The sequence below is a fragment of the Neovison vison genome, chromosome 3 (genome assembly GCF_020171115.1).
Source record: "Neovison vison isolate M4711 chromosome 3, ASM_NN_V1, whole genome shotgun sequence".
Lineage (NCBI taxonomy): Eukaryota > Metazoa > Chordata > Mammalia > Carnivora > Mustelidae > Neogale > Neogale vison.
Window position 1 is genome coordinate 69192825 of NC_058093.1, and position 27073 is coordinate 69219897.

The 27073-nt window shown below is 41.2% G+C and overlaps 1 protein-coding gene across 3 annotated transcripts in view; it reads left to right on the forward strand.

Annotated features, from left to right (window-relative positions):
- Nucleotides 1-27073, forward strand: part of RAPGEF4 (Rap guanine nucleotide exchange factor 4) — a 286340-nt gene that overhangs the window by 61877 nt on the left and 197390 nt on the right. For all 3 annotated transcript variants that reach the window (XM_044242346.1, XM_044242349.1, XM_044242347.1), the window contains exon 4: nt 9506-9652. In XM_044242346.1, the coding sequence (XP_044098281.1) occupies nt 9506-9652 (147 nt within the window). The remainder of the gene's footprint in view (nt 1-9505; nt 9653-27073) is intronic.

Here is a 27073-nt window from a genome sequence, read left to right on the forward strand (position 1 = left end):
CAGGCCCTTTCCTGGGAGGGGAGGATAAAGACAAAAAGCCATTGGACTGTGGGGAGCGAGGATGGCTCACCTCCCAGTTTCGCCTGGAGTTGGTCCACCCAGTTAGTGTAGAAACCACAAGTCTGCCAGCTGGGGAGGCATGACCTAGCAGACAGACTCTGTATCACCCTGTGGGTCTGCTTCTGACTCAGGACACATCAGACAGTGGTATAAAATCCTACTGAGTGCTGGTTGGAACCAACTTCTCTCCCTCTCAGACACTCCCTTAGCAGAGCCCCAAGCCAACACTGTCCTGCTTCCCTACTTTCCCTTCGGGTGTGTCCCCCCAGTCTGAGGTTTCAAGCCAGACTGGAGGAGAAAGACAAAAGCCTCTGGATGAAGAAAGAGATAAAGGGCCCTATGTCTCAGAGACCTTCCCTGAGGGGCTGATGTTACATTGCTTTCATTTCTTTTGCTATGGCCTTGAAACTGTGTTTGTGCGGAGGATTTTGGGAAAAAACAGACTATTCTAGTTCTGTTATTTTGATGAACTTTTAGAGACCGCTATCCTTGGAAATATCTTCCTGTAAATTATATTGCTTCCACTACTCCATAAACAAAACCTTCTCTCAAAACACCCATACCGCACGTCCATGTGTAGTTGTCAGAAGCACCTCTTCCAACTTAGCAGGTACCTTTTCTGCCTTGGCTATTCTTTGTCTTACCCCTTGAAGCTCTGTGTGCTGACCAAGGGGACCTGCCCACAGACCATGCCACCAACCCACAGTATCCAACCTGGCTCACATGCTCATGTAATTTCCACTTGGCAGCACCAGTCCCATTAAGGATTCATCCTCCCAGTTCCCACTGATACCTGTCCCCATGCTCAGTCTCTTACCTACGCCTAACCGGGACACAAAGCCTTCAGATGCCCACAGCTGAACTTTGTACTCAAGAACCTGCCTGTCTTGGCTACAGTTGGTAGCCAATGGCTTCTAAGTTGGAGATTTTATGTTCCTACTAGAATGAATAATGCTATAGGTGTACGCTTTTCTTGTTAATATTTGCATGGATTTTGGGTGAGAAGTGAACATTGGAACAAGTGATACACAGTGAGTAGGAAACTCAGAAACAATAAATAAGCAGCCATACTTAATTCTGTGACTGTGTGTTTCAGAAAGAAAGAGAAAGATAGGGCCCTGTTTTTCTCTGCAGATTTTATAAATGAATGGCTTTTTTTTTGGCATGGTAATAAATATTTAAATCCTAGAAATATATCAGGTTTAATAATTAATATTTATACCCAAAAAGTCTATTTTTCCAGTCATGTGAAAGAATTTCTGATGGCTGTTTAGTGACTAGGAGTCCATGCTACAAAATACAGAATAAGATGATGTATTAATTCATTAAAAATTCTACATCTCGTGCTCGCTTCGGCAGCACATATACTAAAAAAATTCTACATCTCTGTAATAGACGCTTTTTTAAAGTGTGTTTACCTAATACAACACAGCAGTTAAAATCAAACCTCTTTTCAAATCCTCTCTACCACTTCATTGCTGTGTGACTTTAGGCAAGTTAGATTACCTATAAGTTGGGGATAATTCCTACCTTAAATGAACTAAAGTCTATTAAACCACTTAATACAAAGCTTGCCACAGAGCAGGAGTTCTTGTACTTTTTCCTTACTAATTCCTAAAGGAAGTATTTGTTGCCCAGAGTGGGGCGCTGCCTATTGCAATGCCTGCAATGTTCTCATTTTATCACAAGAGGGCAGTGCTAGCATAGAGAAAGCAGGAAATGTGCGCAATATTGGAATGGCAAGACTTCAACAATCCATATTGCTCAGCCATTCCGTGGGATCCGAGAGTCCTGGCTGCTGTTGGCACGTGGATGTTATCTACCCTCTCATCTGTTTCTGTGACATTCTCTGGCAATTTTTGGTCCAGTTTTGGAAAACAATCTCTCATTGGTACTTCTCCTAAAGTAAAATGTGGTTTTATTTGCCCTCTCTTTGTCTCTACATCAAAGACGTTTGTAAATGTTGGGGTTTTGTTTATGAAATTTGAAGGACGGGCATGTCCCTCTGTCACATGGCTCTCTCTGCCTTTCTGGCTTAGCCTGTCTGACATTCTCATTTACTCTCATTTCACCCCATTACTTTCAGGCAGAGAACATGCTGTCATGAGGGAACCTTTTCTAGACCATTTAATGAGCCCTTGAAATGTGAAAGCTGCCAACTTACCGTAGTTGTTTGTCATCTCCTGTGACTTGTCTGCTCAGGTCATGCTATTGGTTAGGGAGGTATCAGGAGTTTAGCTAGCATCCTTCGTGAGGCCCGCACGTGCTGTGGTTTGTTTTGTTGCCATTAATTCCTTGTTTGGGTGGATGCAGCACTGGCTCTGCAGCAGTGAAGCTGGCCTCTCTGATTCAGTTATCAGAATGCTAATGATGGTCCATTCTCATCCAAACTTCCTGCAGCCAGCTTGAATGATCTTGTTACGCTGCTTGGAGCACCCTAATGCCAGCCACGTGCTGTCAACGTAACAAACCTGTCTTCGCTGTTAGGAAAAATACACATGTCACTTGGGAGTATTTTGCCTTTGTGCTTGGTAATAAATTCTTCAGAGAGCACATGCAGTTTTAATGTCTTGACAAATTCAGAGCTTAGGTATCTTTACATTTTTATTTTTTAAAAGGATCTGGAGCACTCAATAAATTCCTGTACTGAATTGAAGCTCATGAAATAAACCCAGGGACTACCAGACTTAATGACAAGTGCTGCATACAGACCTAAAATAAAAATCATAGAAATATCTGCTTTGTAAGAATTTACGTTTCAGGGTCTACGCACTTAAAGGACCAATTTGTTCCCTGATGTTAAACCTAACGTGTGGTCAAAACCTAGACATGCTATGAGACAGTTAATTTTTCTTGAGTCATTAATATATAAATGATTAAAATATGCTTGCTTTAAAAATCTGATATCCCTTGAAGTTACAGGAGAGTTAAGAAAAAACCTTGATGTACTTATCACAGAGAATTCTTATGTCTGTTTTGATGACTGTTAGTTATTTTAAATTTCATCAGATTGCCTGTAACTCATGTAAGCTGGATTTCAGCAGATGTGTATACACATTTGCAAGGTACACTTTTTTACCTCAGGTATCAGTGATGCGTAGCCTTTGGCTTTCTTAACACCATTCCTATTCTCATAGTGTAGCTATGTTTATAATGCAACAAACAAAACGTTTCATATGACAACGCCTGCTTTAAGAAAACCTAGTATATCATAATTCAGATGTACAAAGCAGACAAATTAAGGGGTGATTAGTAGCAGCACAAAAGGATTCTTTGATTTGCAGCAGGATTCGTCAGAAGGGTTCCTTTGAATACAAGCTCCCCCAGAGAGCTGAAGTGTTTTGCAGATCATTCAAACCACTTGACATCCGGACTGAGAGACAGAGAAACTTGGAATTTAAGTGTTGAAAAACCGTCGTTAATTGAAGATTAACACGAAATGAATGTGGAAATTCTCTGTTCCTTAAATAATAGAAAAATATAATTTGCTCTTTAGAAATGTAGTTAACCTATACATGTACATCAATGTGACTATCTTTTCCATTATGTATGGAGCATCTACTGTGTGCCAAGAACATACCAAACTGTCTACATATCATTTTATTTATATTGAATCCTGCTAATAATCTTATAAGAAAGGTGGTGCCCATTTCATAAATGAGGGTATTGTGCATCCTGGGATCATTCTACCCACAGCTACAATTGGCAGAGAAGAGTTTTGAATGTAGGTCTACAAGGCTATGCTTTCCTCACCGCACTGCCTGCAGGGGATTTTCCCCACCAGGGATGGAGCTATCGGACTCTGGGCACCTCCAGGTCTGTGTCTTTTGTCCACTGTCCCTTGCCTTCCATCAGGGTAGCTTTGGTGACATGGTTGCTAACTTATTGACACCAACTTTTGTGAATGGAGATAATCAGACCCAGCTTATCCTACTGAAACACATACTGTGCCAAGATAGTGTTCATGATTTCAGCTGGTGCATAGCTGGGTAGAGGAGGAGAGCCTGGAAACTAGACGCCATTCATGGTGGAGGTAGGAGCTGTCTTGAGGCCATGTTCAGGCATGCTGGGCAGGACATAAGAGGAGGCTGAACATTGGAGCAGCATGGACCCCAGGTTAGTAGGATGAAGGGCTGAAGAGGTCTAACTAGTGGTCACATGATGGGCAGGGAGTCAGGCCCAGTGATGGAAGAGGGTAGCCAGGTGTGCTGATGAACAAGCCTGGCCACAGAAGGGTTCTGGGGAGGGACTGGGGCCCAGAGAGCACTGTCAGAACCAGGCAGTTGGCCATTTTGAAAAGAATTAAGATACTAGGCGGTTACCAAAGGAGAGCCATGGAAAGACAGAAACTCCGTCTCCCCAACTGAGGTAGGAGCTCTATAATCAGAATTGGGGCAGAGGATCAGAGTGGGGAAAACTGATGATTGTTTACATTTCTTCTAATGAGAAAGAGAGTTGGTGCCCCTGCCTGCATTGGATTTGATCCACTGGTGAGGGTCAAGCAGACCCCAGTATTGGAATTGGAAGGCTAGAAGGGGAGCAGTGCTATTTTCTATTTTCCTAGAGACTTGGACTCAATATACGTGGATAAATATAGAGAGATAGATAGATAGATAGATAGACTGGCTGATTGAAAAAAAACCTGTGTGGGTTTAATGATCATTTAATTGATTTTCCTACTGAGCGTTGGCAAGCAGTACTTCAATTTCATATGGTAATTAAAGAGGTATACAGAGAGGTGCTTAAACTGACTAGTTCAAGTCTTAACTCTTCTGCTTGCTAGCCAGACCCCTGGATGGGTTCCTGAACATCTCTGGGCCTGATTTTCCTCAGCCTATGAAATAGCAATGATGTTGCAGGATTGTTGTAATATTACCATCAGTAAGAATATCCAAAATTTATTAAACATTTATTTTGAGTCAGACTCCATGTGAAGCAGTTTTTTTTTTTTTTAAAAGATTTTATTTATTTATTTGACAGACAGAGATCTACAAGTAGGCAGAGAGGCAGGGAGAGAGAGAGGAGGAACAGGCTCTCTGCTCATGGGGCTCGATCCCAGGACCCTGAGATCATGACCCAAGCTGAAGGCAGAGGCTTTAACCCACTGAGCCCCTAGGCACCCCGTGTGAAGCAGTTTAAATAAATTATCTTGTTTAACTGTTGTGAGGAATAAACAAGGCATCATAGTCGAGACACCTGGCCCAGTGCATGGCACATGGTACTCCACTTGCACACACGGATTCCTGCCTGCAGGCCCACACAGCGTAGGCTGTGTACTGTTAAGGGTAAGTGGGTGAATAAGTGTTCTAGAGGATAGGAAAAGGAGGGATCAGGTTGACTTACAGGTGAAAGACAGTTGCATCAGATGAGATGAAGAAACCAGATGACATGTCAGTGACATGCCACAGGTCACTCTTTTGTCGAGCCCCCTCACCCCTGATAGAGTGGAATTGGCCTCAGAGACCCAGTATGCTCTACTAACACAAGGAATCTTTCCATGTGTCACCCAAGGGGTATTACACTTACTATGTGTCTGCTGCAAAACAGAAAGTGATAAGCTGCCATCTGTCCCGATTGCAGAAGTCCCCTTTAAGAATGCTGGTTCAGCCCAGCACCTCCCCAGAGGTCTCCGTGTAACCCAGGACTCGCACAGCCATGTCTGGCTAACCCAGTCTCTTGTTGTGGGTTGCCCCAGAAGCTGACCTAGAGACTAGGATTTAGTTGCAAGTGGTTTTTTTGAAGATGACCCCAGGAAACCTTGTAAGGGAGTGGGGACGTGAGACAAGGAAGAAGGAAAGCCAATAAAAGTGTGGTGAGAGGATTTCAACTGGGCTCAGTCTTCCAGGCAACCATCTAAGAAACCATGTAGGGTTAGGAAGCCAGTGTACTTCTCTTCCTACTTACTCTCCTGCCTCTTTGGCGGAGGTCACCACTTACAGGCCTTGACTGCCCAGCACTCTGGCCTCAGGTGGGGCAGTGCAGATGCCCGAGAGAGCCATACATGTGTATGGCAGCTGTTCAGAAAGCTGTGGTGACCTCGGGGGTGGGCTGAGGCCAAGAGTGGGGGAGGTCCCACAGGACTTCAGCCACATCGGCTACATCTGCCTTCCTATGCTGCAGACATTCCAGGTTTTAAATCTACGTTTCATGTTTGAAAATTCTTAAAAGAAGTTGCCATCTTATCACAAAGTAGAACATTTCTTGGCTGTTGTTAATATTTTATATTCCCTGAGCAGGTGCCAGCCAGTTTTTTCAGCCTCTGTGTCACCGTAAATATTTTCTTGCTGGTGGCCTTTCTGTACCTTCATCTGTGAATGAGTAGAAAACAAAACAGCCTGAGTAGTAGTCTCTGTTAAATAAGTACGGAGACATGAGCAGATCTCTAGAGTATGTGTAAGCTTTAAAGAAACAGTGGTATTCCATTCAGAAATAGACACTTTCAGCCGCAGGCAAAGGCACGCGATGAGCCTAAGTCTGACCGTAGGGATCTGGTCGGATGTGAATGTGGGCCTGAGTAAGACTGCTTCCACCGCATGGATTCACATTCATCATGCCTTTCAGTGTACATACTGAGCAACCTGTCTGAGTTCTGCTAAGTGAGGGCTCACAGGAATGCAAATGTCTCTTTTGGATAACTCTCTCCTTAGCACATCGCCATGCCCTGTCTGGGAATCAAAAAAAAAAAAAATAGCACTCTAAAGTGGACTCCAAAGGTAGCGAGTGATCTTCAGAGCGAAAATGTTCTTCTTAGGACCCTTATCTTTCCAGTGCCCAATCCATACTTCCCAAATCTATTCAGATTTCTAAGTGCAATTGTCCTAAAAATACTGAGTCTGCTGAAAGTTAAGTTTGAACTTAGAAGCAGTACTCCTTTCAGGTGAGGTTTTCCAGTCCTAATTTCAAGATCCTATCTTGTGTTTGTGACGGCCTGACCTTAAACTGAAGAGGATCGTGTATGAAGGAGGCAATGTGGAAGGTTGGATCTCATACTCGGTTCTGGTGGGAGAGCGAGGGACCCTGGAAATGGGCCAAGGTGCTTGATCAAAGGGCGAAGGCTAGGAGTGTCCCCTTGGAGAGGTCCTGACCTATGACCTGCGCTGACAATGCTAACAGGACTAATGTTATCTATGGAAAGCACAGGGAATATTAAATTCTCCCAGGGCCAGCCAAGAATGCCTTCAGTCTTTTGTCACAAGAGCTGTTCACTAGCAAGAGGCCAGGCTCATATGCTTTTTCACAGCCTGTGACATTCTTTCTATACCTTTTGGTGACAGACTACATAGTCAGAGGTAGGAGGCAAGAGAGAAGTCAGTTCAACCCATAAAAATATACAAGTAGCTCACGAATAACAGATCTTCTCAGTTCTTTTGTGTTATACTGTGTGGATAACCTTAGATATTTAAGCTACGAAGATGGTAGCAGGAGTGTTATTATTGGTCAGGTTTAAAATAGAACTTCACACTGGAAAATACAAATTAGACAAAAGAATCCTTTCTGAAGTGTCCAGATGAGAAAGGAGGCAAGTGGGATTCTCAAGGGAACCTGATAGTCTAAAGAATTTATGGAAGTCCGTGATTTATCATAGATCCTTTCATGCTTTTACTAGAATTTGAAAATTACTCAGTTACCTAACTCACTGAACATTGATACTTCAGTTCTGGGGATATTTTTCTGACTGAATTTGTTTGCAGTTGCCTCTTTGGAAAATTTATTAACAGGCTATTCTTACACTTCCCCCCAATCTTTCTTTCTTTTCTGAGATATTGATTTTATTTTCCTGAACACAATTGTATATGGTAATATCTGGGCAGAAGCAATTTTCTATGGTTCAAGGAACTGGATTCTTACGAGCATTTGTCTTAGTAATGTGATTACAGAGTCACTAACTTGATCTTAATAACATTTGCCTATTATCGTGTATTAGATGCATGAAAGGAAAACTGTGCTTTCTCACTCAGAGATTTTCCCTTGTGTATCTCCCTTAGTGGATAACGCCCTGCAAAATTAATGTCCAGGTGACTTTGAGGGGCTATTTCCCTTATTTGAATGAGTTAGGATTAAATACAAATATTATCACCAATGTCACATGCAGGTTGGGAATTGCTTTTTTTAGTGTACCTTAAGAAACTAAAATCATTGCTTCCCGGCATTTTATAAACTAGCCACTACTGTCCCTCTTCTGAAGCTGTTTTTACTCTGCTGTGGCTGCAGGAGGCAGCACGATACAAAAAGCTTGGAATCCACAGCCAGAGAGCCGTGGTTAGACTCTGACTGTATCCCTTACTGTGTGTGTGGGCAGGGGCCGTGTTAATCAACCCCCACCCCGACCTCCGTCTCCTCATCTCTTCAAGACAAGGTGACGGGACAGCCTCCCTATTCCAGTTACCTACTGAAATATCATAACTGGATCCTCTCACTAAAAAACTCCATTCATTTTCAAAAGATTCCCTCTTTTTTTCTTAAAACAGAAAGTAGTCCTATGGAAAGATAATCCTGTCCGCAGAAAGACTTGAACAAGGTTACTACTCGCAGCTTTATTCATAATATCCCTAAACGAGATCAACCGAAATGTTCATCCAGTATGATAACAGATAAGCAAAGTGTGGCGTATCCACGCAGTGGAAAAGTACTTGTCAGTAAAAGGAAAAAAATTACTGATCCATGCGACAATGTGGATGAATCTTACAGACATGATGTTGAGCAAAAGGAGCCAGACACCAAAGAGGGCATATTGTCTGACTCTTCAATTTTTTAAAGATCTCATTTATTTATTTGAGAGAGAGAGTAGGAGAGGGGGGAGGAGGCAGAGGGAGAAGCAGACTCACTGCTGAGTAGGGAGCACAACGCAGAGCTCCATCCCAGGATCCTGGGATCATGATGTGAGCCGAAGGCAGGTGCTTAACTGACTGAGCCAACCAGGTGTCCCTCGTCTGACTGATTTTGCATGAAGTTTTAAAACAAGCTAAACTCTGGGTGCCTGGGTTGCTCAGTTGTTAAGCGTCTGCCTTCAGCTCAGATCATGATCTCAGGGTCCTGGGATGGAGCCCAGCATCAGGCTCTCTGCTCAGCAGGGAGACTGCTTCTTCCTCTTCCTCTGCCCTTCCCTGCTGCTCATGATCTCTCTCTCAGATAAATAAATAAAGGTCTTAAAAAAAAAAATAAAGCCAGCTAAACTCCCTTATGGTAATAGAAATCAGAACACTGATTCTCACTGAAGGGAGGGTCTTGACTGGAAAAGGGCACGAGAGGAATTTCAGGGTAATAGGAATGTTGTATGTCTTGATTTTGTTGGTGATTACATGGGAGTATGTATTTGTCAAAACTTGGGTGCAATTGAATTGAGTGCTTTATTTTGTATAAATTATGCTTAAATTTAAAGAAAAGGCAACTCACCCTTATCGGTTAAATGTTTAATTTTCTAATGACCAATTTTGGGGATTCTCAGGATGCAGTGACCATCTGTACTCTGGGAATTGGGACAGCTTTCGGAGAGTCCATTCTGGACAACACACCCCGCCATGCGACCATCGTTACCAGGGAGAGCAGTGAACTGCTCCGCATCGAGCAGAAGGACTTCAAGGCTCTATGGGAGGTGAGCCCCAAGGCTTCGTTGTCAATTAACGTAGTTGCAGAAAAGAAAGGGAGCTGCCACATGGATAATGGCATTACAGTCAAGCCTTAATGTGTTCTGTTCTGAGCCGGTAGATGGAATTTAATTTTCAAAACTTGTTTTTGAAATGAGTGAGTGAAAAAGCCATTTTGACACAAGACATTCCCCCCCCCTCTTTTTTTAATTTAGTGCTTGCTCAATTTTCTGTGGTTTGACATACCTTATAATTATTTCCTGAATGACCATAGAGTGTTTTATGTATTTCTTCCCTCCTATTCCACAGATGTATTCTTAACCAGGGAACAAAATACTTTGACATTTTCTTTTGCATTTTAAAAATCATCGTTGACATGTTCCCTGGTAAAGTGGAATGAATGGGGTTAACATCTGCTTCATTTAAATGCTTTTAAAAATGATGGGCCCTATAATAAGGTATGGGAAATGAGGGACATAAAGATGTCTGGTGACTTGCCAACTTCAAAATGCATAGGTGGCACAGCGGTGGATGGAGCCAACGGGCACTGGGGGCTTTTGCATTTACCGCTGCTTACCAACGCCTCTTAGGGGCTTCATTTACAAGAAGTGGGGGGAATAAATCATCTAATATGCAGTAACGGCAAGTGAAGCACTTAGAAAGGCCCAGCTAAGCCTTGCATCTTTCACGCTCATTCCTTTTCAGTTCTGCAAGCTTCTGATTTTAACCTGTGGTTGTTCCTTATCTTTGTCCTTGGCTCAGTATGTCCAAGTGTTAACCCATCGAGCTGGCAGGCTTTGCAACTTGTCCCGGTGTGGCTAAGATTTTAAACTTGATCTAAAAAGAATTTTGTGTAATCAAATAGTTTCCTCCAGAGCCAAACAAATGACACATGCATTAAGGGAGCCAACCTGCAGGTGAAGGAGTGATGCTTTGCCTTAAAAGTCCTGTAAAGCCTTGGAAGGCCTTGGTGGTGAAACCTGTTACTTTTATTCTTGGCAGTAGTGAATAAATTGCGGGGTTGCTTGTTTGAAATGTTCCTCTTAGAAAATATTAAAGAGCTCCAACTGCTCTGTAAAGTTCAGAGACAAAAGCTAGTTTTAGGAAGGCAAAGCCAAAGTAGGTTTGCATGAGGTGTGTGCGGTGAGGTTTTCTGTCAATTAAAAGGGACCAAGCTTGAGGCAAATAAGTCTTTTTTTTTTTTTTTTGAATCTTTTATGTTTAAAAGGTAAACTGAAAAAGTCTTTTCCAAAAAAGAAAATTTGGAAAACCAGTTTAAGAACAAAAATGATTTCCACCTGTGATGTATGTCATTATAACTGCTTTTGTCTGTCATGATTTCTTCAGGTTGCTCATTGAGGATGGTTTGTGGAAATATTTAAAATTTTATTTTAATTAGAAGCTCTCAGTACTATGAAGGAAGTTCTTGACAAGCTGCTATCTGTGAACATTTTTAAAAAATTTATTATTAGAAAAATTGTCAAACATACAGAAAATCCAAAAGGATAATACAATGAGCACCCAACTCAGCTTGGCAGTTGCTAACATATAGCCAGATTTGTTTCATCTTTGTTGTTTTTTGGGTTTTTTTTTTTTGCTGAACCACTTTAATGTAAATGACAGACATTATGACATTTCACTGTAAATATTCAGCATAGTCTCCAAAAAGTTAGAATACCCTGCTATATACCCATAACACCTTCATTTCACTTAACAAAACTAAAGATAATATCCTAATATCTAATACCCAGTCCACAGTTCAAATTTCCCCATAAATACCCATAAATAAGTAAATATTTAGTCAATAACTATCTTTGATTTCTGTTTTATTCCAAACCATGTTCAAATAAAGAATCGCATATTACATTTTGTTGTTACAGCTCCGTCAGTCAGTCAGTCAGTCTCTTTCTCTCGCCTTCCCTCCCTCCTTACCCCTCTCTGTATCTCTCTTTCTCTCCATGACATTGACTTGTTAAAAAGGCCAGGTCAGTTTCTCCCAAATTCAAGGTTTGTTTGACTGTTTTCTCATGGTATCTTTTTGCACCCCTACCCCAGGGTCTCCTTTAAATGGAAGTTAGAGCTAAAAACTTGATGAGATCAAATCAAACATTTTTTGGCAAGAAAGTGTCAAAGGTGCTACTGAGTACATCAGGAAGTTCATCACGTCTGCGAGCTTTACTATATGTGATGTGTTAGTTAGATTAGTGTGATCCTGTAGTTAGAGTGCACTTGAGTGCATTGCAGGGCTCTTTTCCACAGATATTTCCTTAAATGAAAATCACTAAATGGGGATATTGATATTGAGGGTGGTCTTTGGTATCCCAAGCCTTGCCACGTGATTCTGCAGCTCAGTGGGTCCAACCCTTCCTCTGTGACCTCAGAGCAGATTTCTGATCTCCCCCGCCAGTGACTTAAGTGAGCTGAAAAGAATGAACAGAGTTTTTGTCTGACTTCTTAATTTACAGGCGGGGGACTGAACCTCACAGTGAGTAAGAGATTAATCAGACACTTCATTTATTTGCCTGTTCATGTAACTCAGTACAGAGTGCAAACTACCTGCTCAGTCATCATTTTAACTGGCTAAAATGAAAATGCAAGAGACTCCATTATCTAGAAATCTGCATGAGTCAGGAATTTATTAATGGGCACAACGATGCACCTACACTATGGGATAATCCTAAGAAATCATAAAATTCTAAATTACCTTCGAAATAGAAAAGACCGACTTAAATTTATTCTACCATTCATTTCTCAACACACATTCGTTGAGCATCTCCTGTGTGCCAGGTGTGTATATAGCAGCAAACGAGATTGGCTGGGCTGGTGCTTTCCAGCAAGGGCTTCTGTTCTACTCAGAGAATGCCGAAAATAACCTACCGAGTCATAATATTATTTCAGAGTAGAATATATCATTATCATTAAATAGATTTTATCTCCGTCTGAATGAATGGTCTACTTGTACATATAGCACTGATCTGCTAGCAAAATATCTGATATTCAGAATACCTATTCCTTGATTATGTCAGATAATTGAGTTTATAACTCAGCCATTTATTGCACTCGTAAATAATTACTCATTGGCAAAATTAAAATTCAAGCTCGCACTCTCAGCTGAAGTCTAAGATAGATCTGCCCACCAAACATTAAAGGGAGAAGATTATGTCAGGAAGGGTTCAGGTAGGAGCCTCACTGCACTGTGAGATGGTGGGAAGAAGGCAGCAGAAAAGAGAAGCCAGATAATGCCTCTCCTGGTGGCAAGGTAAGGAACTCAGTGTTGGGTTATAGGTTAGGAATAGTAAAAATTAGATAACCTGAATCAAGGATCTAAATGTGTGTGTTGGAGCGCCTGGGTGGCTCAGTGGGTTAAAGCCTCTGCCTTCGGCTCAGGTTGTGATCCCAGGGTCCTGGGATCATCTCTGCTCAGCAGGGAGCCTGCTTCCTCCTCTCTCTCTTTCTGCCTGTCTCTCTGCCTACTTGTGATCTCTGCCAAATAAATAAATAAGAACTTTTTAAAATAAATGAATGAATGAATGTGCGTGTTTATCTCATTTAACTACTTACTTTTGGAGAATGTTATGGTGGGTCCACTGTGCAAGCACCCTCTTGTTTAGCTTTGTCTCCTTATCTATGTCCTGTTGTCATTTAAAAGGGCTGGCAGATAAAACTTGAGGGCTAGGTTTCTAAGTTACTTCTTCTAACTCTAAAAATTACGATCTGTAGCCACTCCTAGGTAGCATAGTCTGAGAGTAGCTCTTTAATAGGCTGAGCAAATAGTCTATTTTAAATCTTCCACTTGGGTCTTTAATGGCAACACAAAGCTAGGGAATCCTGCTTCCTTTCCTGACCAAAGGCAAGTTTCGCCGGCTACTCTGCAGGAAGAGAACAAACTCAGAGAACTACATGTGAGATTTTGAAATCCTATTCAATTTCATCCCAGATACCTCTTGCTTTATATTGTCTATTATGTTGTAAGTTAAATTGGTAGCACCCAGTGTATTTTAAAAAGTTATTCCCATAAATGTAACCAAAAGCATTATTCGATAGCCTCTACAAATACATCAAAGGAAGTATTCCCCAAGATGGAACTGAGGTCACAGCTTGATGCTTTACTTTGCATTCTCTGTCTTTCCTAATGAAAGCTGCTTTCTATCCCCCTCTCCTTCCATGTTTCAGTTGCTAATTTATGGTCAGATTTGAGAGCATTGGGTTGCTCCATCTTAAGACATGGTCAGGTTTTCTTAATGTAAGTGAATTATGGTAATTTTATTCAGAGTTGGTCAATAATGCATCCCCCTTCTTATGCATCTGTGGTATTAGGACTTAATAAAATACACGATCCAGGACATAAAACATCTCATTTTTCAGTAGCGTACGGGGGATGGAGAGAGAAGGAAAAGGAGAGGAGACAGGAGATAGTTTTTTTTTTTTTTAATTCAGTTTTTTTGTTTTAAAGATTTTATTTATTAGTTAGTTAATAATTTGACACAAAGAGAGAGAGCGTGAGCAGTGGGAAGAGCACAGGAAGAAGGAGAAGCAGACTACCCACTGAGCGGGGATGGGGGAACGCGATCCAAAAGCAGCCGCTTAACCTGACTGAGCCATGCGGGCGCCCCCATCATATTTAGTTCTTGAGACAATGGTAATTTCAACTCTTTGGCACTAGTGGCACTGCATACCCTCAGTAAGGAAGTTAAATGGCAGAGTAGCGAAGGGTAGGCTTGGGAGTTTAAAGCCAATTATTAATATTTGGCCCAAGATTGTGGGCATTTATGATTGCTTGTGGCTCTTGGACTAAATAAAGAACTGGTTTACTGTCCAAATCCATGAGTTTCTTCCCAGCACATATAGGATCAAGTTCCCAGTGCTTACAAATGACTACAGCAATGGGCTTTTTGTTCTTCTTGTTGACTTTCTAACGTCGTGTCTATATGAGGATGCTTCCAGCTTTGCAGCATGTTTTGACATCTGTACATTGAATATCCCAAATACATGAAATTTAATGATGAGGTGAGTCCAATGTGTTCAGAAAAGTAGATTTAAGAGGCACTTTCGATCAAATTCATAAAAGACACTACTGAGAGGTCCTTGAACGAGTGGTCTGCCCCCTGCTTCACTGTGCTTCAATTGCATGAGCATCTTCTGGCCAAAAGCTTTCCTTCACTGTGAGCCATGTCTGAGCATGTTCAAAATAATAATACGTGTTTATGAAGAAATCATTTGAAATTTAAAGACAGCAATAAAAAGACAATGTCTAAAAATAAAGGCAATATTTAAAATTTATAGTCTGACCCATGCTGTAATAAAAGTGATTTCTTAGCTGTAATTGTCACTCAGAAACTTCTTGGCACACATTGTGATTTTATTCTAACCAAAGGATCCCATGTCACCGAGAACCATTGCTCAGACATAATGATTGATACAGGAGAGTTTATTCCCCAGATGTGTTTGCGGCCTCAGTAAATATCATTAAGTGACCAAAAATCTATTTCAAGCTTTATGGGATATAAAACTGAATGATAAAATGAGGAATTAAGTGCATGTTCTGTCTTAGCCAAAGAATGCAACTTCTAAACAGGAGTATTTCTAAGAGTATGAATATTGTTGCAGAAATATGTTTACATCTGTCTCTACTCCCTGATTTTCAAAGAGTTTTATTTCTTGATTCTACCAGTTATGTTGGTAGTTGTGGAACTGAAAAGCCTTTGAGTTATTTCCATTCACTGCCTCTTCTTGGACTGTGCAGGGAGAAAAAGTCCTTTTCCATTAATAATCTTCAAGGCACTGTGAGAATAGGAAGTATTGAAATAACAGCAGCTTAGCCTTTGCTGGCGTGCTTTAAAACCCTTATTAGAATAGTATACTTCTCAGAGGCATCTGCTCCTGCCTTGAATAGACTTGATGTTCCTGTCAGTCTCAGGCTGTCAGAAAAATTAAAACCAAATACTTAAAACATAATATCAGAACATAAACATCTCAGAAGTCCTTTATTTATCATGCACATCATTTCAAATTTGTTCACTTTTACTTAAACGGGAGGCTTCCAAGGTGGGCTGGTATTTCAGGTAAATATTCAGTGGCCCTGAGCAGGGAGACCAGACTGCATGACCCAGCCTCAGACGCACAGCCTGCCTGTTAGTACACCTCATCGGAGGACTGGCTGGAACCTAAAAGCCAAGGGACGTGCTTTCTCCCAAGTCAGAAGTCTGTGCTTACTTTTGGCAACTTTGGAGCTTGTACTGTAGGGTTACTTCCCAGGCCAGAAATTTGCATCAAAGGGCTAAGAAAAATACATCCAAAAATAAACATGAAAGCCAAGATTTCATGCCAGGAACTCCAGCCACACACATCCTGTTGGCTGGTTGTCTTGACTCTCCTCACACTTGTGATTCTTTTAAACGAAGCGGAAGCCTGCTCCGATGACTTGGACCTCATGTCTGCGCCAGGGTCTCACTCCTCTGTCCTCGAGCTTTTCCATAGCGTGGCGCAATGATTCAGATCCAGAAAGGAAGGGAGTGAAGTTATTAGGAGGCAACTAAAGTTAAATATATGTGTATGTGTAGAGGAAGTCTTTTCCTACTGTCTTTGGCTGCCTGAGCTTTTCTGGAGAACCACCAGCACCGGACTGAGATCCTTTTAACACTAACAGATATAAACAAGGAGTTATCGGCAATGAAGGTGTATTTTGCTGTCCAGATAAAGGACAGATATTCACTGGATGTCTGGGAGCTCTGAGAGACTGGAAAAGAAGGACATATGCCCTATCAGGTCAGAATGGATCTTTATTTATTCTTTGGTGGGGAGATGTTCTGTGTCTCAGTTTGCATTTTGGTTTGAGGAATTACACTGTGAAACATCTCTGGCTTTCCTAATTATGTTCCACCAGACCTAAACGTACAACGGGACTGACATAATTTGATTTCATCTTTGTTTGTGATGCATGTGTGTGTGGAGGGAGGAGTGGTGGCTCATCTTTTCCTAATTGTGAAGGGTATGTTTGTTTAGCCTGATGATCTTAAATATGTTTCTAGATAAACAAAGATAGTTGTTCATAATTAGCCAGTTACATTGATCACGTTGATATTAAATATATGTATTTATCTGGTGACATATTTAATGGCACATATTAAAAATGACTTTGGGCAAGATAACAGATAGAGAGTGATGGTATTTTGTCCCCTGGATGCTCAGTGGGTATTTTGCCTGCAGCTCTCAGACTATATGAATTCCTTAGTGTTTATGGGAACTCTGTTACATTATTGATGACTTGAAGTCATACCAGCTCTGCAAGCTATGATTTTACTATTTCTCAGAAGATGATCAGGGGGTCTGAGCAGATCAAGGCTTGGCTGGCAGGTGCCAGCAATGTCCAGATGCTGTGGGTAGACCTGTTGGCAGTGTGTGGTAAGCAGTAGTCATTGCTTCTTAGCCGGTGCTCTTCTGGGGGTTCATTTCAGGAGTGTGTGCCCGATCCTAGGATCTTGTAGTTGTTGTTAGCAGAGGTTCTGGAATGCCTCCCATGGCCATGCATTTGCCAGCTCACCTTGGACCCCTCACCATCTCCCAATCCCCTGGGATTTTATCTTGCAACGGCCCTCATTACTCTCCTAGCGAACCTACCCCTCCGTGTGGCTGCTAAGGAGCTTCTCAACTCCCTGCTGATTGAAGCCACTTTGAAAATGTCATCTTTTAGAAACTCCTGTCATAATCAACAAATATCTTCTTGGTTCCCTCCAAGTGCAAAATGTATCACATCTGTCCTGCTTTACAGTTTAGTGCAGGGGACAGACAAGCATAAATATTAATCACCCCAATATAAGACAAACTGGAAAGTTCTCTAAGGAAGATCCAGGCCAGAGGGAGTGATTCATTTCCATCCGGGGTATCATTTCAAACGAAGACAAAGAAATCGGGCTCTGAATTCTGTGGCTAACAGGGCTATTTTTCAGCATCCCTGAAGGATTGGGGTCAGTTAACCAAATTATGGCATTTGAGGCAGTCTTGTCCCAAGGGACTGACCACACAGAAGAGGCGGGCTTCTTCACTCCTGCTGTTCTGTGTTCTGTCCTCTCCTCCAGTGATAGGCCCCTGGGCAGGCTTGTAGGGGTCGGCCTGCCCTCTGAGGGTGTCATGTGTTGCATTCCCAAATACCTGGCTTTGTGTTTTGTTTGTTGTTTGGTCATCATCTAGAGAAATCCGCTCTGAGGTTTAATGAGTCCCGCAGGCAAAGGCAGTTCTAGTTGGGAAAACTTTAAGAACTTGAGACTCAGAAGGAACTCGTGGTATGGACTGGGGGATATTGTTAAGCTCTTTATGTGTAGAAAGCCCTGTGGTCATGGGACTCTTCTGTTCTCAATGGGCCAAATTCCACTCCTGCGTAGTCTCTAGGCTGCTGCGGAGAGGTTAGAGCCCAGTCACTGGGGCAGGGTGTCTGACACCGAGGAAAGAGCAGCAGGAAATCCTGTCACAAAGTCAGCCTCTCCAAATTCCTGCAGGCTTGCCGTGGTTGATGTTACTAACCTCAGTGTTTTGAGCTGTCTGGCCCAAACCAATAAATGCAAGACAGACCTTCTAAAGGCTATTGATGTGGTCAAGTGGTCTGGCCTGAAATTCTGATCTATTCCTGGTTTATCCCAGCTTTGCTAGATAACTTTTTGGAAAGCTCTCCAGCTCCTGGGCCACCTATCTATAAATGCAAAGATAGGTTTATTTAAATGCTGCCTTGCTGTCAGGAATGCTCCAAGTTAATGTTGATTGCTTACTTAGGTGCCTTATGAATTGGAAATTTTAGTAACCACCCCCCCCCTTTCCTTTAGGTTTGCAAATTCAAGAAGGCAAAGCCACAGATTATGTGACTGGAAAGTACAAAGTCTAGGCAACAGCTCATACCGTATCAAATTATATCATTAGAAAGGCAGGAACTTTTTGGTATTTTTCCTCATTGAAAGTTGTAATTCTTAAAACTACTTCCACATTAGAATTACCTGGAAAGCTAGTTAAACATTCTCATGTGTGGGCTTTCCCTAGAACAATGAAACCAGAATCTCTAGAGGAGGGGCCCTGGGTATCAGTGGCTCCTTCAAGCTCCCCAAGGAGGCCTACTGGGCAGCCAGGGTTGAGAACCTCTGTCTTCCAGCGGCAGGCTTTGGTAAGTGGGCACTGTGTCCCTTTGCATCTGCTTCTGCACTTACTTACCTGGTGTTTTTGTTCTGTGCTAAGGCTGTATGATTGAATAATATGCCTATTCTTGTTTGTGTTAAATCTCCTAATGTAATTCTTACTTCTCTCATATAGACATTCTACTTCCAAATCATGGTTCCTGCCAGATTTAAATAATAATGGCCATCAGTACTTTAGAGATACAGTGAGTGGGGGTTTTTTATTTGGGGGTTTGTGATTAGAGGTTCCCTGTGTGGTCTGGTTATTAAAATTGTGAGAATTGGGGCACCTGGGTGGCTCAGTGGGTTAAAGCCTCCGCCTTCAGCCCAGGTCATGATCCCAGGGTCCTGGAATCGAGCCCCACATCTGGCTCTCTGCTCAGCAGGGAGCCTGCTACCCTCCCCCGCTCTCTCTCCCTGCCTCTCTGCCTACTTGTGATCTCTCTCTGTCAAATAAATAAATAAAATTAAAAAAAAAAATTGTGAGAATCAAGTGCAAAATCCACTCCCACCCCCCCCACCCCCCCACCCCCGGCCAACAATTCAACCACCCTACAAGCACACATTCTCTCAGTTGTCAGAACAATCTCCTCATTACACATCATGTAGCTCCTGGAAAATTCCACACTGTACCTTTGCACAAGAATGTGAGTGAAAAAGGCAAGTAATATCATAGCACTATTATGAAGAGAGTTTTGAGCCCATGGGCCCCCAGAGAATGTTGAGATCCCTGACCTGCCCTCAACTATACTTTGAGAATGACTTCTCTAAGATAAATGCCCAGAAAAAGAATACTAAGATGAAGGGTATGAAAATATTTATGTTTCTTGATAAATATAACCACATTTATTTTCAGTTGCTTTTATTCTGCCACCAGGAGTATTTGAGCATGCCTATTATATCCAGCCTTAGCCAGCATAACCATTACATATTTTCCTCTGTTATAACAGACACTGTTATTGTCATTGTGTTTCTTTGATTACTGCTGGGATGGCTGAGATTTTCTTATATATACTTTTTCTGATTAGATTTCCTCTTTCAGAGACCATGTTACTCACCCATACATTGACATTTATTAATCAGTTTATATGAATGCTTTATTTGACCAAGCTATTAACCCTTTGTTTTAATTTCTGCAAATATTTTATCTCGGTCTGTTGACTTTTCATTTGTCATGACTTTAAAGTACATAAATTCTGGGGCACCTGGGTGGCTTAGTGGGTTAAAGCCTCTGCCTTCAGCTCAGGTCGTGATCTCAGGGTCCTGGGATTGAGCCCCATATTGGGCTCTCTGCTTCCTCCTCTCTCTCTGCCTGCCTCTCTGCCTACTTGTGATCTCTGTCTGTCAAATAAATAAATTTTTTTTAAAAAGTACATAAATTCTAAATCCATAACTCTCCAAGGAAAAGACTATTTTGTGGGTTAAAATTTGTTTTATAAAGATATTTTCTTTCATTTGTAGCTGATTTGAAAAAAATCACACGATGTAGGCAATAACAGTGTTTTTAGTCAGTGGTGCTGTCGGCATGAATTGAATGAGTTTTTAAAACTTTCTTCATTGCTTCTCCTGCTTCAAAACATTTATAAATGCTCTTACAAATCCATATTATTGGCCCCCATTGTTTCTTATAATATCTATGTTTATAACCTATGTCTTATAACCTTATTTTAACAAGAGTATCACAATTTTCTTCAGATTTCTTTTCTGGATATTGTACCATGACCTGTGTCCCTTCCACTGCTCTTCTGCTTCAGTTTCTGTGAAGATCCCAGTGATTTAAGGGTGGAATCCTCCAGCTCTTAGTTCCCACTGACCCTCCCCTCCACCCCCCATACTCCAAACATTGCTCTAAGCTTTGAGTCTGAGTGAAACATCAGTGTTACTGGGATACCTTCTGAAGTTAGTGAATTGAGTCCTCTTTTTAAACTTTATTCTATTTATTTATTCATTTGAGGGGGGAGGGGCAGAGGGAGAAGGAAAGAATCTCAAGAAGACTCCCCCTGCTGAGTGTGGAGCTTGACCTGGGGTTCAGTCTCACGATCCTGAGATCATAACCTTTGCCGAAACGAAGAGTTGGGTGCTTAACTGAGCCACCCACACGCCCGAAGTGAGTCCTCTTCTTTGAGCATCTATAACTGTTTGTTTTCTTTTCTTCACTGCCCAGAATTGTATCTACCTCTTTAATAGTTCTAGGGAAAGCACAGCTCTTAGCAGTAAGTGTTAATGAAAATGGCTTTTCATTTTTAGGTCTTTGCTATTTGTTGTGGGTTTTACTTTATTTGTTTAGAGGACATTTTTGCTCATGCTTCACTTTATCAAAAAAATTCATAGAATTGCCTAGTACAAATATACTGAAAAAGGAAAAAAACCTCTCTATAATAGCTTACATTATATCTAATCCCTGCTAAAAGCCTAACAGAACTTAGAAAAGGGAAAATGTAGTAAAATGACCAGATACAGCATTTAATAAAAGATCTACCTAGTCAAAGTACCTGGGTGGCTCAGTGGATTAAGCATCTGCCTCTTGATTTCACCTCAGGTCATGATCTCAAGGTCCTGGAATCAAGAGCATCTGGCTCCACGTTGGACATGGTATCAGCTTGAGTTTTTCTCTCCCTCTCCTTCTGCTCCTCCCCCCTCTCACATAAATAATATTTGAAAAGCAAAAAGATCTCCCTACTTAGGAACATACACAACTTTGTGAACAATGCTGCAAAAAGTATTTACTTATCAGTAAGTCATGAAGTTTTTAAATAGCTTTAAAAATGTTAGTGTTCTACTTCTCTGAAAATGGTATTGCAGAGCACACTACCGCCATTGACATTTTCTTTCCTTAATTACCAAAGGTTTTGTCATACATAGCAGATGGCATATTTAATGAGGTTATAATTAATAAATGAAAATTAATAAATTAAAATCATTGCATGACTTCCTGATAGTAATAATTGCGAGCATGTACATAATAGTCTAAATTATTATGAGTCCTGACATGGTTAAGAAATTTTTAGAGACTTTTACTAGAGTTGGCATTCCATCTTCATGACATTCTCTTTCTTGCATTCTGCCTGTGGCTTCATTCTTTCTCCTCCCTCATTCTATCCCCTTCTCCAGACTGCATTTAGGTCTGAAATGTCAGACTTGTCTTTTTTCCCCTCCAACTTTTTATTCAAATTTTGAACACTCAGAAAATTTGAAAAAAAGACCAGTAGGAAATACCAAGTTTACTTGAATATTTTAGGTTGATTTTTTTCCCCCTCCCTGGTTCTCCCTGTCCTAGCCAGCCTCCTTTTATAATCAATTGTGTGTTTTATCTCTTCCTTCTCAATTCCATCTCACCTTCTCCATGACCTCCCTTGCCTTCCCTCTTGTCTAGCCAGTGTGAAGGGAGGCAGCATGGTTTTTTAAGACCAAGGAACTGGAATCAGCCCAGCTCTGTGTCCCAGGCAAGTTACTTCACTGTCTAAACCCCTCTCCCCATTTGTAAAAGGAGGTTAACAATAATCCTATCACAAATGGTTGAGAGGATGGAAAGGATATAATGCCAGCAAACCCTTAGCCCCACAGATCCATACAGATGGAGGAGTTCAGACAAGTGCATGCTTGCTCAGACACCTAGTGTGCTGTCTCTCTGCCCAGGGATAATGTTCAAACCATTACGTTGGCATCCAGAACTTTCTAAATGTGGCCATACATCCTTTTCCAGCCATATTCCCTCTATTACTTTATCCGAATATTTTTCTCAACCTAAATCATATCTGCAAGCACTAGTTGGGCATTCGTGAAATGCCAGGTGCTATGCTTACCACCTGGGCACACAGATGCGAACAGCATGTAGCCCTCAAGGAGCTCACAGTCGAATGGAGGTAAATATGTGAAAATAAATTTCAAAATCAGATGATATGAGCTATCGCAGAGGCACATACAGGGGCTGGAAGTGGAGATGGTACCTGCCAGGGAGAGTCCCAACAGTTTCCAGAGAAGATTCCCTTGTGTGTATGGTCTTCCTAAGCCTGACAGGAAGGTGACTGACAGGAAGACGTCACCAGACACAAGCAGAGGATATAAGTGCTACCATGGGAACATGTCTGTTTTGGTGGAACACGGAGGAGGGGTCCTAACAGCCCTCTCAGTTCCAGGACAAGCTTGCCTCCTTCTCAAGCTCTTCATGGAAAGAAGAGCCTGTCAGAGCAGACTAGCCTTTCCTGAGGAAAGCAAAGGATTTTCATCTCCTTGTTTCCCATCCCGGATGATAACCCCCATCCCCCCACCCCTTCTCAGCCTCTCACCCCCAGTTCTTCTGGACTCTAGTGCCATGCCTGCTTGCTCCCTGGGGCAAAAACACACTACAAGCCCCAAAAGTGTTAAGGCCCCTTTACCTCCACTCACCTCCTTTCTCCACCGGTCCCAAGACGCAGTCCAACTGCTGTCTCCCTTAACATCTGCCCACCCCAATGACTAAGGACCACTTTCTATAGAATCAGGATACAGATCAGACCATATAGTCTGTTCCCTCTTCATGTGGGAGAATTCTGAACATTTATTCTGAAAAAAATCTTTGCAGAATTTGTGATGTGAGAATGGAGAGGATGGATAATTTTCACTGTGGCTTTCAGGCTGAGACATTGGTATCCAGAAACTCTTCTTGTAGTGAAAAGAAATCATTAGGAAAAGTGCCAAGTTCCAGTCTCAAAACAGAAATGCTTTGCAGTAAGAGGTTCTACCAAACCCCGTTTTAAAACAAATATTTCTAATCCATGGATCCATCGCTCCTCTAAATAGAGCACATTGAAGTATTTTGTATCCAGTTCCAAAATGATTAAACTTTAATGATAAGTCTTCATGGAAGTGTGGTTTTGTATTTTCAGTTCCATACCTCTCCCCCAAAGCCACATATAATCATGCCCACACTGCTAAGTAGACACCTTCAGACAATGGTACTTCTGAAAATTAGCCACAGCATGGCCCATCATGCAGAACAATAATTGTCTTTGTTTTTTATTTAAAGTAATTTAATTTATTGAGACTAGGTAATACATACACATGGTAGCTAAATTGGCTAATTGAATTTAAATTAAAAAAAATTCAGCAGAATGTATATAATGAAAAACATGCTTTTCTCTCACCCCTGCCCTAACCACCAGCTCCCTTGCCAGAAGCAACCCACTGTTACTAGTTTCTTCTCTAGAATATTTTATGCACAATATTCTCTTTGCTTGGTTATTGGGCAAGACATCCAAAGCTTGCATATGATTCTTTTTGTCAACCTCTTGAGAAAGAAAAAAGTTTTAAAACTTCTAAAATTATCAAGACATTTTGAATCACAGTCTTCACACAAATTGACTGTGACATACCTACCAGGAATTGAGGTTACCTTTTCCTTTTCCTTTACTATTTATTTAAATTCCAACAATTTGAATCTCCTGTCTGCATTGTGTGACGTTATAAATCTGAGAACGTTATTACAAAATGGGACTGTGTTTCAAATAGAAAACTCTAACCAAACTTGTAGGAGTCTTTAGTACAATTTGTTTTAATTTTTAGTTACTACAAACAAGTAAATGTGTCAAAAATTCAAAGTAATATACATGTTTAATAATATTGAAGTATAAGAAGTAAATAAAGAAATAATACCTCCCTCAATTTGAAGAGAGGTGTTTAATCATTGTAGCTATGGTATATCACATTGATACCATGCTAGTGAATAAAACATGGGAAATCCTTTTGCCATTAATTTTCCAAGTATTTCTCCCTGTAAATAACCTCTACACATCTTTTACATTTCCTGAGTAGATGTATATGTACCAATCAAAACATACATCCCTTGTGGTGTAGATGACCTTGCATCCATGGCCCTTGAGAGAATAAATATGTGTGTCGACAGTGCAGCTGTCATGAATTGAGTTCATAAAATTGGATTTGTTTTTTTTTTAATCTGACATATTATTCTTGCTTAATTTCATTGTGCTGACCATGGTTTCAGTGCTATAAATCAGGGAGAATGTTTGCCCACAAAAGAAAGAGAGAGCAGCAGTAACAATATGAAATATTGCCTTTGTTTTAATAAAAATATTTCTTTTGGGGGAGTACCTATCTTCTTTCAGCTATGTTCTCTGGGACTTATTATTTTTTATAAGTTTTTTTTTTAAACAAATCTATGTTGACTTGATGTAAGGGATAACATAAAGCTCATAAAACTTAAATGTGAAACAGAAGAATGGGTGAGGTATGGTAGAAAGAAACCTATTTTTTAATGCAAAAAAGTAGGACTTGTATATACATGTTCAAACAGTACACACAGAGTTGACTATGTAATTTGTGGGGTCCGGTGCAAAATAAAAATGTAATATCCTTCATTCTCTCCAGAGGAAGAAATTGTCACTAACGGTACTAAAATACAAAGCTTTTTCCTTTCTCTTGCATTTTCTATCTCAACTCATCATGCTTTTTATTTGCCACTTAATGTTCTAAGTAAAGAAAAAATTAAATTACTAGCACAAATTTTCTGTTTGTCTTCCTATGGTGCAATGCCAGTTTTAAATGGGACATTTAACTTATATGTGGAATCACCAAAGTGATATAATTTCTATTTCCTGGCTTGTACATGCACATGTATTATATTCTTACTGGAACACTAGAAACCATGCACAAAACTAATTCAACTGTTTTTACTTCAGTTCTTGATGCAAACGGCTTCTACCCACACTCTCAATCTGCAGCTGACAGATCGCTAAGGCAGGACTCAGGAAAAGGAACTATGGGTTGGCCCAGCTTTCTTTTCCCTTCATGTCATTATTTTTGGTGTAAGTAGTTGGCTCATACAGGGAAGTAATATGAATAAGAACGGATATGATAAGAGTTTCTTTGTCAGTACTACCGCCCTCTTTCTGTATTCAAAGCAAGCTCTGATAAGAATGGGAATTGGGACCTCTGGGGCCCATCAACACCTGAACTGCTCACTGGCAGATGTAACATGCTCACTGTGTACTTGGGTTGAGCTGTGTGGAGCTCCCAGGCCTCACGAGTGCACCTGAATCCTGCTCTCACCAGGCATCGTGAATGTTCTATGTGAAAGAGGTGTCAAGGAACCATGGACAGGCACATGACCCTGTCCCTGCTCACCTACATGCCCCAGTGTTCCATTACACTTCATTATAGAACACAAGTTCAAAGATAAAATCACTAAGAATTCCAGGATGGCGATAGCAGAGCATTACACCCAGGGCTCAGGCCCTTGAGCATGGGGCCCTGTGTGCCTGTGAAGCCAGCCCTGAGTAGAAGAATTCATTAACTGAATGCCGCTCACATTCCCAATTATTTCAATAGCTTCTTCAATAACATTTCCGATTGATATAGCTATAGAGAGGTAGATATGTACATATATAGAGTGGTAGATTAAATATGGACACCAGTTCACCAACCAAGAGGGGGAGTCTGCTTTCCTCCTCTTGAATTCCAACAGGCCCTGAGACGTGCTTTCACCATGAGAATGCTATGGGAATGACTGTGTTTGACTTTGAGTGTTGGCCTACAGAGGCCTACAGTTTTATTCTAGCCCATGGGGAGCGCTTCCTCTTTTGTGTAATGACACCTGAGAGGAGGAACCATGTGGGTCATTCCAGCCTTTTCAGCTATACCAGCTGAGGCCCCAGAGAACTGAGTCCATTCAGTCTCAACCAACTTCCAGCTGGTTGCAGCCTCCTGAGTCAGCCCAGGTAGGCTTATCAACAGAAGAACCGCTCAGGAAACCCGCAGAATCATGAGAAATAATTAACAGTCACCATCCTACATCATTAAGTTTTGGGGTGTTTTATTATGAGCAATAACTATATAATAGTATTGACATTAAAAACATTTAAACTGGGGCACCTGGGTGGCTCAGTGGGTTAAGCCTCTGCCTTCAGCACGGGTCATGATCCCAGGGTCCTGGGATCGAGCCCCGCATCGGGTTCTCTGCTCCGATGGGAGCCTGCTTCCTCCTCTCTCTCTCTGCCTGCCTCTCTGCCTACTTGTGATCTCTGTCTGTCAGATAAATAAATAAAATCTTAAAAAAAAAAAAACCCAAAACCATTTAAACCTATATTCTTCCACAAATGAGATTACATCATTCATATTATCTCTATCTTGCTTTTTTCTATTTAGTGGATCTTAGAGATCCTTCTGTCTCAGTGCATTCAGATTAGCCACAGATTAGCTAAGAGTTTTTCATCGTCTGGATTACCATAATTTATTTAACCCATTTGCCTGTTCATAGACAGTACATTGGTTTTCATTCTT